The 17,754-nt window shown below is 36.0% G+C and overlaps 1 protein-coding gene across 1 annotated transcript in view; it reads left to right on the forward strand.

Moving 5' to 3' along the window:
- Positions 1–17,754, forward strand: part of LOC104548608 (collagen alpha-1(XI) chain) — a gene marked incomplete at both ends in the record, with an annotated part of 75,385 nt that overhangs the window by 48,741 nt on the left and 8,890 nt on the right. The window contains 9 exons of the mRNA XM_010194681.1: positions 2,937–2,990; positions 5,939–5,992; positions 8,128–8,172; positions 8,303–8,356; positions 8,445–8,489; positions 9,995–10,048; positions 10,912–10,965; positions 15,879–15,932; positions 16,837–16,944. Coding sequence (XP_010192983.1) covers positions 2,937–2,990; positions 5,939–5,992; positions 8,128–8,172; positions 8,303–8,356; positions 8,445–8,489; positions 9,995–10,048; positions 10,912–10,965; positions 15,879–15,932; positions 16,837–16,944 — 522 coding nt within the window. The remainder of the gene's footprint in view (positions 1–2,936; positions 2,991–5,938; positions 5,993–8,127; positions 8,173–8,302; positions 8,357–8,444; positions 8,490–9,994; positions 10,049–10,911; positions 10,966–15,878; positions 15,933–16,836; positions 16,945–17,754) is intronic.

Raw genomic sequence — 17,754 nt, forward strand, 5'->3', positions numbered from 1 at the left:
ACAAATATTTTGGTTAACTGTGGCTTTAATGCTAGTTCTGTCTTGAATAGGACAGAATGTGCATTTTACATTTATTTCTCACTTTTGCCATCTTTGCAGTAGAAACAGTATTTTCCAGCAACATCCTGTCTGACATCATGATTAATTATTCTCTGTCCTTATCTATATACAGTCTTTGAAAGAATATGCTGAAATCTTAATAAGTATGTGGTACCACTAAAGAGGCAACAAGGTTCATAGCTAAGAGTTTTGCCAGAAAGGAAAAAAAAAATTATTCAACAAACTCTCTTTTCATTAAAAGAAACTTTTTGCAAGTATGTCACCAACAGAACTTCAGAAGGATGTCAGGTTTATAGTCTGAGGATAATGTCATTCATAAACTCTTAGAAAAGCATACATCCAAAAACTCAGTTCACTCATTACAAAAAGGATTTCTTCTCAAGTTTACTTAACTATTGCGAATTATCTGTGAATTACTGTTCTCCACAATTTTGTGAGATACCTCACCAGCTATTAGGTCATTGAATTGATTCAGCAGGTGATGAATCAAAGAACATATTAAAAAAAACCAACTTGGAACTATCCTCTTACATGAATGCAAGCTGAGTTCACACCAGAAAGCCAGTTGTACTTGGTTTTACCTAGATCAACAAAACAGCCTGCTGTAATAAGGATCATATTCTCTTCACCTTCAATATATTTGTATTCTCCGGAAAGAACTGTATGTTTCATGGTGATGGTTGTTTTCAGTATCACCTGACAAAAATGTAAGAATATTAGAGTTCTCCCAACAATTTGTATTGTTGTCATGATACCTGCAGAATAGTTTATGAACTCAGAATTAAATACTACAAAATAGATCGTCTTTCTCAAGTCTTTATAACCTAAGTAAAAACACTGAGTAAACCAAACCAAATTTTGTTTTATAGTTGTTAGTTTTTAAATATAAGCCATTTTTATTTCTTCTTATTCATATTACTCAATGTGAATATAGGTTCATGTTTTCAAACATTTCTTCTTCACTATGACATATATGGGTCTCTCACAGTCTCACAAGTCCAGAATCTGAAGCCCTAAATATCAGAAGATATTTGAAAAATTTATTGGTGTTGATAACGCTGTTAGCTGGGCTTGTAATATTGGACCAAAAGTTTTCCCTTTTCTACAAATATTTAGACCTTTTCTTACCCATTGAAAGTCAAACATCATCTGTGGATATTCTGTGGATACTTGGCCAAAACAGAGCAGGTCAGAGAAGAATTCTATGATGTTCGTCCTATGACATTTATTTTAGCACAAAGACTAGAATAATCTTTGTAAAGTCTTACATGTCCACACGTTACTAGGGAAGCGCCTGAAAGGCCAGTCATCAATGTCCCATTCCCTTGACATGCCTATGATTTATTTAATGTAAAGGTACTACTCTTCCATAGTAATAAAAGCACCAGAGTAGTCTTTTATTCTCTATGTTCAGATGATCCCATAATAAGGAAACTTTCTTTCCCAAGTAGGTCTAGGGCTGGATTTGCTTAGTAGAGAAAATGCCAAGTATGGTGACACAAAATGAGGAACATATCAGAAAAGAGCTTATAATCTGAAAAACATCTATACCACACTCAAAACGTAGGCAACTGGGCTTGCTTAATCATCAAACCAAGGACAAAACTTTCACTGAATTTGGCAAGAGTTTGATGCACTGTCATGCTGTAAAATGTTGTAATCATTGTAATATGTGCAGCTTGTTTCAGTGTGGCACATAACTGGCAGTCTTACAATTACTTTCAAAAATGGAAGAATACCTATTTAATAGTGTCTCAGCCAGACACATGCACTTACATGAATACACAGATTTATTAATGTGTTGCATTTTTTACAAGTAGGCATGTTTATTCTGGCAAATTTCCTTTCCCATACAGGTTTCTCCTTCGTCTCTTTCATTATCTAAGGTTACTGCAAAGGACCACATTATATTGTAAAATCATATCTTTTCCATTGAGATCTTCTCCAAAATGTGTTAGTCTGGAGCACAGGCAAATAGGCAGTTTCCTCCCCAGAGTTCTCATCTTTCAAAGGCTGAAGCTGTTTTCTCTTGCCTTTGAAAGCAGCAAACCATCACTTGTCCTCTAGAGGTCTGAAGAGATAACTCAATGGGGTAGGAGACTCCATTTAGTTTCTAGGAATGGTTAATATCAGTGTTGATCAAACTGCTCATCCTGTTGTCCTTTCTGAAAATAGCAAGTTGCAAGTAGTCACTAGGGTATGATTTATCATGGTCTCAAACATTTTAGAACTATTCAAGAAAATGTTGATTCTTCAAATGCCTATTCATTAATTTTTGCAATGAGGGTGGTGAAACACTGGCACAGGTTGTGCAGAGAGGTGGTAGAAGCCCCACCCCTGGAAACATTTAAGGTCAGGTTGGACTGGGCTCTGAGCATCGTGATCTAAAGATTGTCCCTGCTCACTGAACAGGACATCTAGTCCACTGTTGGACTAGATGACCTTTAAAGGTCCCTTCCAACCTAAAACAGTCTATGATTCTATGAACAATCTCTGGAAAACAAAGCACCGTCACACAGTATAAATTAAAAAGGATTTCTTCTCACTTAAATTTATTAACACCCTCATTAGTTAGAGAATATTAGTAGTTTAATGACCTCAGTCCCACACCACTACACAGCACTTCATGGGGGGAAAAGAAAGAAGACACTGAGTTCTTGACTTTGCTGAACTCATTCATCGGATTGGGATTTTTATTTAAGTTTGGGGACCTAAGCCCACTGGTGATTAATAGTAAAAATGAGAAATTGATTTAATTTAATATTATATTCCATGAAGTATCATCACTCTAAGTTGTGGAAAAAATATTTTCTGTAGAAGTTCGCTGAACCACTAAGGACGAGAGAATAAATGTTAACGCTGCGTTCTTATTGCAGGGTAAGCTCGGTGTACCCGGATTGCCAGGATATCCAGGAAGACAAGGTCCAAAGGTGAGCTGTAAATGAGCTGTGTATCTTGTGCTTTGACGTTAGTCACAATGGCAGTTATTTTATTTCTGTGTTCGGGGAAGCGGGGCGTGGGCATCAAAGCAAGGGCCATTTTTCACGTTTCCTTTCTTGACAATCACATTCTGAAGTAAAATCTTTAAAAGCGTTGGATTCCCTCAGGCAAGCTTATTAAGGAGCACTATCTTTCCTCTTCTTAACTATGCTGCCTTCAGACCTTTGCCATCCTCTCATGAGTTGTGTTTTTGTGTAAGCATCAGACTGGCGTGCATTAAACAATTTGAAAACAAAAGAACTGCTGATATGCTTGAAAGAGAATGAGCACTATATTGACCACTAAATGGATGCTGATAGTGATGGGAATTTTCCATGTGGTAAAAGGATTCCATTTGTGTCATTACTGCTTCTTCCATAGAATAAAGCATATTTCTTTGAAATATATAATCTAGAATTTTAATCATGTTTTCCTTTTATTTCTGTTAAGACAAACATGACAAAACCCAACCTTAGTTGATTTATGTGCCCATAAACCTATCCTTCAGCTATTTTTGTTTTGATTGCAACAGAAAACCATCTATATGGTGGCTTCTGGTTTAAGTGAAGGCTTCTATTTTTAGAACATTTCTATGAAGCATATTTTTAAAAAGATTGTCCTAATACAGCTCTAGGAAATGGGCATGCCAAATTAATTGTAAGCTTTCTTCTCTGAGATTAGCAAGCAAGAAAAAAATGAATAAAAACCATAATTCTACAGACATTCCCCAGTGTAGAATAGGCCATTAGGGAGACATTGCATCTCCAGACTGGTTCAAAGATGACTCATCTAGGGAAATACCGCAAGTAAAAGAATCCCTTACCCCTTCTACATAGCTGAACAATCAACGTGCAGTAAAATTTTTATTTTCAAACTTGAAATTAGGATTTTTTTGGGAAGAAATACAACTTCCTGGGTGGCTAAGCAAAGTGGTTTTCTGACTTTGGCCTATACTTTGGCCCTAGAAATTGTTCATGAAAACTATTCATCTTGAGACATGCTTTTTTTGCTTCTGTTTCTTAGCTGAAGTGTCTGAGATTTCAGTCTCTCTTTTTGTTCTCCTTTAGAAAGAATTTTTACATTATTCAGTTCTAACAAAAATTATGTAACACTTTAAATAAAAGTTGATTGATTCTTTTTATTTCAGCAAAGAACTGACCAAGAATTTCATTACATTAAATTTTTATCACATTAAAATTGAAAATAACTCTCAAGCTGCATTCATTGTTTGTTCTTCTAATTTGTTGCTTAAATTTCCAAGAAAGAGTAGTGACAGCTACAATATATCAACTCCCTAGAGATTAGTTTTGAAACTTAGTCACAGTCCAGTTCAAATTAACATAAGGGAGAAAGGAAAAAAAGAAGCAGCAGAAAAATGAATTAGCTGTGTAAAGCAAATAAGAAATCTTGTCCCAGTATTCTTGAGAAGGTTCACACTGTTCTTTTTGTCGTTACTTACTTGTTTTTCATTATTTTCTTCTCAGAATTGTTCTTAAAGTACTGCCATTATCTGATAATTTTCACTATGTTTTTTTCTCCTATCCAGTCTCTCTTTATTAACACAATTGCAAAAAGTAAGATATTAAGATATTTACAACCAAGTCTCGCCTATTAATGCCCTAGCATTAGACTTTGCTTTTTCCTCTGGCTTTTTAATTATAAAGAACATGCTTAGGCTCCACAGAGTAGAATTTTCAGTTTTATTCACATTTTAAGATATAACTGGTGAAGAATTAAAAAGGAAGAGAAAAAGAAAGGAAGAAAGGATAAAAGAAAAGAAAATCTCTTACTCTTCTCCTGCCAGTGAATAGCAGTCAGGGTTTCAATGGAATCGGTGTCAGTGAAGTTATACTGCCTCTAAGTCATTAATGGATAATTGGAATGATTGTGTGAAACAAGATTCATTAAAGGAAAAATGTAACAAAAAGAGAAAAAAGAAAAAAATACTTATTGACATGTCAAAGAGCACCAAGAAATTAATTTTTCAGTTTTTTTGTTATTTTATTTGCCACTAAAATACTAACAGCAAGCTGCACAGACATAGATGTATTATCACAGCAGGGAGACTGACCTGTAGTTTTAGTGGCTGACCAAACCAAACACTGCTTTGATTTTCATCTCCAATCACTTAAAAGTGTATTTTATCGAGTCTATCACCTCTTTCACCCCCAGTCCTTTGTGCCAGATTAACACCTTAGCAGGTAACAGGTTTGCTGTCCCTCTGGATCTGCATACTAAAAATAAAGACGAAAATCAAACTGTTCAGACTAGACTGGGCAGTTAGCAGAAGGAGAAGCAGGAATAATGCCTGGAGCAGTTTCAAGTCAGATAGTTTCCTCATGAATTCTTCTTATGAGTTGAGCATTTAAGCACATGTATAAATTGCACATAGCAGTTAAAAGAAACTGGCCAGTGGTCAGCTTACAGTGAATGAAGCACCTGAAGTCATTTACAACTCAGTAAAGTGAATAGAGGACCACACCACTGTTCAGATGTGGCAATACCTTACAATTATTTTGAATTGTAAAAGTATTTTGTAAAAGTATAATTATACTGTGAGGCAAAAAGACCTTGTTTGTTCCTCTTTGTTATGATACAGTTATTTATAATGGGCTGTTACTGATAATTTATTTCCTACTTTTAAAAATGGTGCAGATTTAATGAATACTTTGTTGTCTAATAAGATGAAAAATAATGTCCATTCTGTACATTGATTTTTTTAAAATGCATTCTGGACTTGAAGCATTACGGTAAGTTAATTTACAGCTATTCATCAGAGCTCTCACACTTGTAAGTTTGTTGTGTACAGTGTACATTACTTAACTTATCAATTAAATGTTGGCTACACTGCTGTTTTGCTGTTAATATCCTCTAATATTTGCATTGCTTTCTTACATAGGGCTCAACTGGTTTCCCAGGATTTCCAGGTGCCAATGGAGAGAAAGGTGCAAGGGTACGATAATTCATGCTTGCATGACAGTTAACTTTTGGAACACAGTGCTATAGAAATTCACTGAAACCTAAGGATACAAGCTACTGTCTAAAGAACTATAAGAAGGCTTTTCACACTTAAGGTGAACTTCTACAGTTATGTGAACAGGACATACTGAGACACTAGTTCTCATTATTCAAGGTATTAATCTGAATATACAGGAACTCAGACACTTTCCTGCTGTGTGTGCTACCATAATTATATATTTGGAAAAAAAGAAAAGAACTCACCTTTGCTGAAGCATCTTTTTTGACAGTAAAGCTGAGTGAGTTGGCAAGTACTGTTTTCCTGTATCCGCTGAATTATCCTGCTACCATGCAATTTATCCTCAACGAAATTCAACTTGTATTTCATAAGTATTCTGATTTGCCATAAGATTTTTTATAAGCTGTGCTTCAAAAATGCAAAATATAGCAGACAAGATGAAGGACATGTACTATTACATATATTAAAAAAAAACAGAAGTAAAATGACAGCTTTTGCTGCTTTGTTCACTTGAAGCAGGTGAGGGAAAATCTATTATATGTATTTTTCAAACTGTACAAATGGAATATAAGTTAGAAAGAAGGTCACTGCTGTTGTCTCTAAATATTAGTTGAACATAGCAAAACGTGTTAGAAAGATAATGAAATTAAGAGCATGAGGCAGAATTCATAGAAGATAGCAACTTAAAGTCAAACTGAAGTAATGTATACCATTGCTCTTAAAAATCCATTTTAATTTGCAGCAGGAAAACAAGCAGAAATTCACGATTTTAAGATGAAATACATGAAATCAAATTGCATTTGCATTGCTTATTTATAGTTTAAATTGTTCTTGTATTATTTCAGCTAAGATAAAGATATGTTGCTTTGGACAGACACAAGCAATGTTCAGTTCATCATTGTTGGAAAAATGTGACATGAATGCCAATAAACATTAATAAAGATTAATAAAATTAATAAACCCTGCAAAATGATAACATCAAAAAGCAGATTTAAAATTATGAAAATCTAATTATATTGATCCATTATCAGGCCTTCATAAAGCTTTCAATTCAGCCAGGGTACTAACCACATAATTAATGCCATCAAATTGCATGTATACTGGTCATCAATGAGACAATAACTGCTGGTATTGTAATGTGAATCAGGTATTATTAAGAATCTTGTCTAAAAGGATATCATTGTGTTTTATGCTGCCATGCATACTGGTACTAGGAAAGACAGTCGTTGTCCCTGAGAAGTTCACAAGCTGTGTAGCGTTTTAAGAACAAGTAATTTTTATTTTGATAAGTGAAATGAAATCAATATAAAAACCTCAAAAACCGACAAGAAAACCCTCAAGAAAATAGTTGTGTGCATTTAGTTTCCAACAATAGCAAGCTTTATGCTAAAACATCTCTGCTGGTTTTCTGTTGCTGTTGTGTTTATCTCAGAGATTAGAAAGTACCAGTCATCAGGTTCCTCTTTCTACCTGAAAAATACTCTCTTGAATTTTACTCTTCTTTGCATTAGAATGCACAGCAATACTAAAGCAGAGCCTAAGGAAAGAAATACCTTTAGCATGATTAGGAGATCTATTGAGGCAAAAAATTAAGGGGTAGTATTCTGGCAAGTTCTGTATCTCTGTGCAAGTGTGCAGAATCCTGGTAGGTATTACAGTCCCTATTTCTGTTATAAAAAAAGAGTGGCTTGGCATTCCTTTTCTCTGTTAACCTGTGGAGCTGTCCACAGGAACCTGGAAACGTTGTCTTCAAGGTTATTATTACATTGGAAATTATGCCAAGTCCTTTAGACTAATGCAGAGGGGCTTTTGCTTGTTGTGTGCCATCTTTACCATTACTTTAATGTAGTTTAAATTGTTCTAATGCCTATGACAGAATCTGACTCTGAGGCAAATTTAGCACATTCAGCTACAAGTCCCAGCAAACTCAGAAAGATAATTGGTTTTATCCAGGACCACAATTCTGTAAATTGAAATACAAAGTAGATACTTAAAGATAAAATTACATTTAAACCTAAGAGAGTTGGACTTAGCCCCCACTTCAGTAAAAAACACTTTATCTAACAAATACTGTATCTGCTAAGATGATTTCCATGAACTTTTCTCTACAGGGATTACATGGCAAACCAGGCCCCAGGGGACAGCGAGGACCAACAGTATGTACTTTTGCTTTGCAACTTAGAGGCTTTCTTATATTAATTGCCTCCACTATACTGTGAATAATTATTTTGATTTGATTATAGTATCCAGTAATTATCATCAAGTGCATCTGTGTTAAATTGACAGGGTCCAAGAGGCTCAAGAGGTCCTAGAGGTCCCACTGGAAAACCAGGTCCAAAGGTAATTGTCAGGCATGCTGTATAGACTGGCTACAGGTTGGGTTTTTTAAATAAAATAGAGGTCTGATCATATTGTCTTTCCTTTCCAGGGTACTGCAGGCAATGATGGTCCTCCTGGCCCACCAGGTGAAAGGGTATGTGAAAGCTATTTATGTACATGTTGTTTTTCCCACTCTGTAGGATTGTGATTTGAGGGTGGGAGGTTTGTTTTTAGTTCTCCCTCTCATGTCTTTGCCCTTCTTCAACCAGAGTAACCAGAACTAACAAAACCTCAATTCCAATGATGCTTTTCATGAAGCTATGAATGGGGCAGCTGAAGTTTGCTGAAAACTTCTTCCCTCTGTAGCTCAGTTTTATACGTATAGGACACGGAGATTGCATACGTCCTTTGTATTATATCCATGTGTTCTGTATATGTCCACGCAAATTACAGTTGTACTTAACTAGCTTGTGCTCTTAAGAATGGCTTATTTACTGCAGTGTACTGCTTCTTTATTGGATTTGCAAATCACTTAAGCCACCTCCAGAAGGTTCTTTGTTGAAACAGTTGATTTTTTTTTTTGTTCTGATCAGCTAAGAATTCCCTTCAACCTACTTTCTGCATGCTTGAGAAAGCCTATTGTGCTTGCTAAAATAAAACTTTCTGCTTGCTATTATCTTAGCAATCAATACACAAATCCAATATGCAGTAAGCCCATTACACAGCAGTATACAGAAAAACAATATTAATAAATCAGGTATGTATAGCAGCACTTGAAAGCTTGCAGAGATAGTTTAAGTGGACATGCTCTCTGCCACAGTATTTTTGCAAAGCTTAAGAAACTTTTCTTTTGTAGTCATATTTTGTTAATGTGCTAACCTTTTTCATGTAGAGAATCTATAAATCCTTTCCCAGCACCCACTCTCAGTGATCTGCAGAAGTCTTGCTCTTTAGGAGAGAGCTCCTTGTGCATTTTCCCTTGCTCCGTAATGTCACTATGTTAGACCATGTCCTTGCTGAATACATGCACACTTCATGTAACGTGTAAAACCCCGCTGCATGAAAATTTTCTCTCTGTATTTATATGTGTATACACAGAACTATATAAATAAAGCGTTCATGCATCCTGTTTTTTTTTTCAGCTATCTCAACTGTTTTTCACAATAGCAGGGATGTTGTATTTAGCCCGTGGTAACACTGGAAAGCTTATTCTATTTGGAAGTTTGTACTGTTGTACTGGCTTGAAATATTGTCAGAGTGTAAGAACTGCCAAAGATGAAAGTTGGACTGAAAGTTAAAAAGACCACCAGACTATTATTTAATTCCAATTTTTTATGCAACATAAAAACCAATGTTTCATACTCACAGTTTACTTTATTATGTGCAGTTTCAGGGGTGAGATGCAGACAAACTTTAGTATATGTAGTTTTTCTTTTTTCTGACTGCATTCCTACACAGGCAGTATTTCAGGAAATCCTCTCCAGTGTCAATGCATGTGAATTTTCGCTACCAATATTTATGGCCGTGGAGCTTAGGCTTTATACTTGCAACCAGATATTACCTACAGAGTTCATATATTTTATAATTAAAGCAGACTTTAAAATCTGATGTCACAGCAGCTAAAGTAAAGCTTCACTTGTTTGGTTGCCTTTATACTAGGGACCACAAGGGCCTCAGGGACCTGTTGGATTTCCCGGACCAAAGGGACCTCCAGTAAGTACCTTTTTAATTAAGTATGTGCAACAACAGGAATGGTACTTTTCATACAATGTTTCTGAAGTGAGTATTTGAAGATTTATTTAAGGGATGGTTTATGTATAGATTACAAATATGCTTGTTGAGCTTCAAGGCTAAGACAAGAACTCACATATTCAAAATGATCATTGGTGCAGCTCATGACTTTCAACAAACTAAACTGCAAATCTAGCATGTTGTTGCCAATGTCCAGGTGACAGACTGAGTTTAGGCAAAATATTTCTTTACTGGTGTGTATTTTCTTTTAACAATTGATTTGATGAGGAAAAATTGAAGAGGAAGGAGACATTGATTAGTAGCAGAAATGTATAGAAGTAATAGTACATTTGAGCTGCAGCCTGAACTAGTTATACTACTCTTCAAGTGTGTTTCTGCTCATGTGGAATAAGTGCAAAAGCATCAAACCACCTATGGTTTTTTTTCACTCATGCATTTGGTATTATTATTTCCAATGCCAAACCCTGAAATTTCACCAAATATTCCTGTAATGCTTAGTTTTGTGTTGGCTGAGTCATTAAGCAAAGAAAAATGGAAGGCAAGTATAGGGACTTTCCACAATTTCTGAATTTACAGAAATCCATTTTGAACATGCATGAGTTTAACAACCTAATAGTCACTCTCCAAGTAAGTGCTAACACACATCAGGAGGACACAAGGAAAATATTAAAATCATAGTTAGCTGATATAGAAGCAGTTAAGCTGTACTGAAGATTAGTCTAGAAAAGCAAAGAGATCAGAAATTCTTTCACCTAATTGCATGCTTCTTTTCAGAATTAAGGATGGCTAAGAAATGTTTTGATTTATGTATTTTACAATTTCAGGGGCCACCTGGAAAAGACGGCTTGCCTGGGCATCCAGGACAGCGGGGTGAGACTGTAAGTAAATGTACTCTACTGTGTTAGTGTTGTAAACCTCCAGAGGTCGTGATTGTGTGATCTAAAGAAACAGAAAAGAAAGAGGCTGAAATCAAGGCCTCATATAACTGTAGTTTTCTTATGGTTGGTAGATTAGGCATAAGAAGGCTTCATTTTGTTACTATGCTACAAGAGTGAGGTTATTCTTTGCTATGCCTGGTTAGTAACATCACAATGAGCTTAATTATCAATAAAAGTGAAAAGAAAATATCCAGATCTCAATTTTAATAAAGATTTGTCAGGCAATTACTATATGGTTCTTTTCTCACTGAATGCCATGTAACATAAATAACAACATAATAAAAAGTCCTATTGATAGTAAGCAGCCAGGAAACTCAAAAGCCAACATCTTTGGAAAGTAGGATCAGGAATGATTCAACTTGTGAAAAAAATCTTAAATTTTGAAACTGTATCCTATGTAATCTCCCTAAGAATCACAATGAGTAAATTCTGCTAGCAAAATGAAAAAATTAACATGTAACGGTATTAATGGAATTATTAAAAAAATTCTCTGCTTCTGTAGTGCCAAAACCCTACTCATATCCCACTGAAATAAAATAAAATTCTTACTCGGATTTTTTAGAGATAGAGAAAGTCATAAATAAATTTAGAGAGAAATTTTCTTAGCATGTAGAGTGTATTTTGGGTTCCAACTTCACTGGAATTCTTTTAGTGATCCTTTTAGTGACAGTGACTGCTGAGTCACTTCCACTGCTGTAAGAAAGAGCACAGAGCTTGGTATAACACATTATTCTGAAAATCGTTGTCTTTTTCTGCTAGCACTGTAGCATCCTAATGCTTTGCAATGATAGTGGCTTTTTTGTGTGTGAAAGAAACATCATTGACTATTTCGTAGTTCTTTCTCTTTGCCATGGTGCAAAGACTATTCTTGTGTACCATAAGAATGAATTTGAATCATTGTTTAGAATGCAGGAAGCTCAAATACTTTCTTTAGTCTGATAAGAAAAAGCACAGTTACTATCTTCCCTTTATTCTTATTTACTTGAATGTGAGCCAGTAATGTGCCATTACAGCAAAGAATATTAATAGTATCCTGGGCTGCAGTACGGTGATTTTTCCATTCTGTTGAGCCCTGGTGAGGCCAGGAGTATTGTGCCCAGTTCTGGGCTCCTCAGTACAAGAAAGAGAGCACTACTGGAGAGAGGCCAGCAAAGGGCCACTAAGATGATTAAGGGACTGGAGCACCTCTCCTATGAGGAGGAAGTTACAGAGTCTCCATCCTTGGAGATATTCAAAAGCCATCTGGACACATTCCTGGGTAACCAGCTCTCAGTGACGCTGCTTGAGCAGGGCAGTTGGACCAAACGACCTCCAGAGGTCCCTTCCAACCTCAACCATTCTATGATTTCTTGATTTCACTCGTGACTGGAAATGAAAGAAGCAAAATACAGTGAAACAATGACTCTGCTACTGTGTGGTGTTTGGACCAGGTCCCTGGGTTCAGTGAATACTGATTCCCTAATTTTGTATCTCCTTTGGGTTTAGTAGGGCTAGACTGATATAAAACTTGAGTAACTTAGGAGCAAATGCAGTTTTGTTTGCTTGTATACTTGGGCCAGAATTATTTTAAAAATATTTTTTCCCCAGGGGTTCTCATGTATATTTTTTTGCAGAAAAACGAAATGTAGACTTGTTGATGGTTTTTTTTAATAAACATTTCAATTTCAGATTTTAAAAAAATTAATAAATCAGAAAACTTTCATTGTGCTCACTGGTAAATCAGGGCCTTAAGAATCCTGTTTCTTATTTGGGCGTATATCTCATTGAAGTTCAGTGATGCATGTGGGCATTACAGCAATTAAGGAATTAGGCTAAGAGACATACTCAAGCTTAACAAATGAGAGCGCCAGATTCCTGGATTGCACTCTGCAGCTTGGTTATGGAATAATAGTCATATGTTGGCAGCAACTGAGGTAAGTATTAGTGGAGAAAAGGCTGCAGCTTTTTCCCCCAGTAAACCGTATGCCCTTTGAAGAACTAATTTTTTTTGCTGAAATTCTGAACATAGGAACAGTGTTATCATGTTAAATATTTTGAAATAACTTCTTCCCCCAGTAAACTGTATGCCCTTTGAAGAACTAAATTTTTTTGCTGAAATTCTGAACATAGAAACAGTGTTATCATGTTAAATATTTTGAAATACAAATGTAGGAATTAACTAGATACTGAAAACCATTATTAAGCTAATTTCTCCTTAGAAGTGATTATCAATTTCAGTGATTCAATCTCAGATTAGCAGGAGGCAGCAGCTGCAGAGATTGTTAGATTGTCTGGTGTTATGGAAGAATTTAGCTTTTCATGTCAGTGAAAGGATAAAATAGAAATATACTAGCTGTTTGATTTATTAGAATTAAGCAAGGGCCGCCTTCTTAGTACAGTAAACTCAGTTTTCTTAAATTGTCTTTCACAGAAAATTAAAAAGATGGAGGTACTTAAAAACACATGCATGAAACAGTAGTGTAAATTTGTTAATGTTACTCATGGGATGTTCAGATCATCTTGAGTATTTGCTGCTGAAATGTCCTTTACTTATTACTTATTGTACAAATCTGAATCTGTAGGAATAACTAAGCTGGTGACGTAGAAGAGAAAGCAGTGTAGTATAATCATCATTAGCATCAAGAATCATTGAAATACTGCAAAGTATTGATGCAATCTGCAAAACTGGGAATAGCAGGTCTTCTCAAGGTGCCTTCAGGAAATGGTTAATATTCGACATTCCTTTGTCTTCCCTTACAATAGGCTTCAGAAGCAGCTTTGACTGTGTAAAGGAAGAGACACATGAATGATTCCATCTGTAGCGGTTCTGATTTTCAGTCAGTAAAGGGGTACTTTTGTATTTGTTTTTAATCTGGATGATTTCAGAGGTCTGAGAGAGGGTACCTAAACTAGTTATGAGCCAAACTGAACAATGTTAACATCTGGCTGGCAGCAAGAAATCAGATTGAGGAAGGTAAAAGAAGTATAAACTGAATCTGATGGAATGGGGCAACTGGCAGTGTGAGACGTGCCCAGAGGAATGCTGAGCAGGGTCCAATGTTTACAAGGAATATGGGCAGATGACACCTTTGTTTTTATACAGGTGAGCAGAGTAGGAGGCATGTATAGGCTGTTAGACAGGGGTGATGTGATACAGCAGTGAATGCACTCTCCCAACTTTATACAGCAACACACTTCCAATATTTGAAATAAATAATTTAGCACGTTTGAAAGATACATTAAACAGTGCTCCTGTAAAGTGAGGTTGTCATTCAGCTTATTGATCAATTTTGGACAGAAGTCACTGAAGAAAATTAAAATTCTGTAAAATTTGCCAGTGTTCTGAAAAACTGTCCCAAAACCATTTCCTTTCTATTCTATGCTTCCCATTTTTTTGTCATCATATCAATTTCTCATTGCTGCAGATGAGATATTCACATGGTTATGATTTAGCAGCAATTTAAAATTTATTGAAAGTGTGAGATAGTTTTTTCAATACTTAATCAATAACCAATTTAATACTTACAAGATGATTCAGAAAAATAGATTGTAATTAAAGCAGCGACTTAATTACAGATTTGAGAATGACAGGACTCAAATTAAATTACTAGAAGGTATCCTAAATTAAAAAAATATATATCTCTACACACAAAGCATGCGAACGAACAGAAATAGTTGGATCCAGAAAATATAGATACCCACACTTGTAAAGGCAAACCCCTATATAAAGAGGTGGATGTAAGATACTAATCTATAGTTAAAGTTTCCCTTTTCTTGAGTTTTAGAGCAAATCCTTGCAATGCATCAGCATTCCCCAACGGGTGATAATTTGGCCCCAGGAAGGACTGGCCTGGCCTTTCATCAGCTCTGTCAACGGATGACATTGAGGAGTTTGTGCCTGAGAGGTGTCCTGCCTCAGGGGAGATGCTGGTCACAGCCAACTGCGATCCAAGGGAGCTCAAAGAGTCTTGCTTAGGATTGCTATTTAATGAGTCCGAGACTACAAACAAAGTAATGGGCTTTGGTCAGTACTTTTCCATTGCGGCTACAATTCTTGTCAGGTGATCTTGGCAACCTTCAGAGAGCCCTGTGATCTGAGCAGGAGGGATCTTGGGTGTGTTTCCCAGGGCAGCAGGAGATCGAGGTCCAGTTAGGGAGTGCTTAATCGTCCCAACTCGCTGTGCTTGTACCAGAACAAGAAGGTACAAGATTGTCTCAACTCACTGCTTCAGTAAGCAAGATCAGAAAGTGCCAGCTTGTCCCAGCCCACTGCACCTGAACTAATGACAATGTTGGCTGGTGTTGACATCACCAAGGAGGAAGGGGTGGGAAGGCGTTGCACCACCACACTCATTAACTTCATTCTTTTTGTGCACTCATGCTGCCTTTTTTACCATCTCTATATAACCTTAATCTTTGCTGGATTTCTATTTATTTTCATTTTCTTTCTGTCTTAACCTCCCCTTTATCTTTAATGCCCCTCCAACCTAATCCACCTATGTCTTTCTTTAAAAAGCACTTGAATGTCTGGCTTTATGATTCATAATGTATATATGTAAACATGTATTTTCAGCTATCTGTTAGCTGCATCACTCATGCATTCAGACCCACCTAGTCAAGTTCACCTAGAGACATCTGTAAAATTGACTGGGATTTTTACTGCTGTACCACTTCATAGAGATTGGAACTGATAGAGATAAGACAAATTCTTTCACTTCTAATTATACACAGGAAAGAAGAATTTCTCATTTTTATTTCCTGAAGAGAAAGAACGTGTGATATGGAATTTCATTTTCTTCTCTTCAGCACAGATAGGAATTTTTCTATTCTATATAATTTCCTGGGTAACATCATATTCTGTAATTATTTCACAGGGTTTTCAAGGAAAAACTGGTCCTCCTGGTCCTGGTGGTGTTGTTGGCCCTCAGGTACATAATTTAATTTCATAGTTCACTTTATAGGACCGATATTTAATGGTTATATTATGGCTAAGGCAGTTGCTTTTGTTGTATTAAAAGGACGATATTGATGGTTATATTAACTTTTGTAACAAATTATGCATAACAATTTTAGAAAAGTGTATTAGTAATCATAAGTGAGTCCACAAAATATGCAAATGTTTTGGTTACCTTTCCACTTCCTTTTTTGTGTATTTTCTTCATGTGATTATGAAGTCTGTGGTTTCCAGAAGTCAAGAAGGCAGAGTTCAGAAAGAACAATACAATGTGGCACTTTCTTGTCCAAGGCCAAATTTCAGTCACTTTAAGATTGTGAAGAGATTCAGTATCAAAGTTTCATTTGATCTAATCTTATTTATTTGCAACAAAATAAAATATTTGGATTGCATGATCTTTTTTAAGGTCATTCCCTCAGTGAAAGTTTTCTGCTAGCGAATCTGAAGAGATATCTTTCAACTCTCTTACTTTCCAATTCATATTATTCAGAAAAACAACAGTACGGTGTTTCAAGACAAGCATAGTACATGGATTTCCCTCCCATGTCCTTTTCGTAACCTCCTCCCATACATGGATATGCGCTGTGTTTTAAAACTTCATTGCTTAGGGAGCAAGGTCAGGATTTCACTCTTTGGAAGCTGTACAGACGTGTCTGCAGGCAGAATGCAATGCAAGATTTATTTTATAGAACAAAGATATTTTCTAAGTCAGCTTTGCCTGGAGGGAAGGTGAGGAATGTATGCTAACCTATGGTAATATTGTTTCATAACAGGTACTCATAACAGCTGGATATTAAGAATCTGCTCCTCTCCACCCACTTTCACCCCCTAAGACATTAAATACCTTGAGGTGTCTGAAGTTTTACTTTTGTACTTAGGGTCCTACTGGTGAGACTGGTCCAATTGGTGAAAGAGGTCATCCAGGTCCTCCTGGTCCACCAGGTGAACAAGGCCTCCCAGGTGCTGCAGGAAAAGAAGGTGCTAAGGTAGGATGTGGCTTTGGGGAGCAGATTGGAAGGGACAGATAAGTTGCTGACAGTCTCACATTTCAAATCATCATGCAGAACATGCAGAATTAAATCAGAACTTGCAATATAAAATCACTGTTGGCAAGTTTCACACAGAAGGATTTTGAAGACTGGAACATTCCAGTTTTAGAGCTGTGTGTATCTGCTTCCATTGATATAATGAGAATTCTTCTAAGCCAATAATTAGTATTTTTGCAACAAAAAAAAATTTAAAAAACAGTTTACATATACGTTCACTATGGAAATACGTAGTAACCAACATATTCACATCAAGGTGGGAAATAGCACATTGCTGTTTAAAGTAGTACTGTTTAATGTAGTACTGGCTTCAAGACAGAATTTCACTGACCAAATGTAACTCTTCACTTACTTGGCCACCATTGGAGCACAACTAAAATATGCTTATCTAGTTACTATGTAATTCTAGTCAATCTTCCATTTAAGTGACCATTGTAAATTTTTAATGAGTGTGTCTTTAAACATATTTTTATGGCTTGCTGTGTCTTTCACTATTTATATTCCAGTAATACTGTATTTCATCAAAGCTTATTATAAATTTAACCATACTGATAGACTATTGTACTGAAAATCTTAATGGAGTTAGTGGCTGAATATGTAGGGGCAGAATCTTTTTTGTCATTACTATAACTAGTATCTGGTATTTCATTTTCATCACTCACTTAATGAGTAACATAAGCACTTTAAACAGTTTTGTTAATCATAATGTAATATGTTTCCAAGGGTGACCCAGGCCCTCAAGGCATTCCT

The sequence above is a fragment of the Mesitornis unicolor genome, unplaced genomic scaffold (genome assembly GCF_000695765.1).
Source record: "Mesitornis unicolor isolate BGI_N332 unplaced genomic scaffold, ASM69576v1 scaffold3821, whole genome shotgun sequence".
In the NCBI taxonomy this organism is placed as follows: domain Eukaryota; kingdom Metazoa; phylum Chordata; class Aves; order Mesitornithiformes; family Mesitornithidae; genus Mesitornis; species Mesitornis unicolor.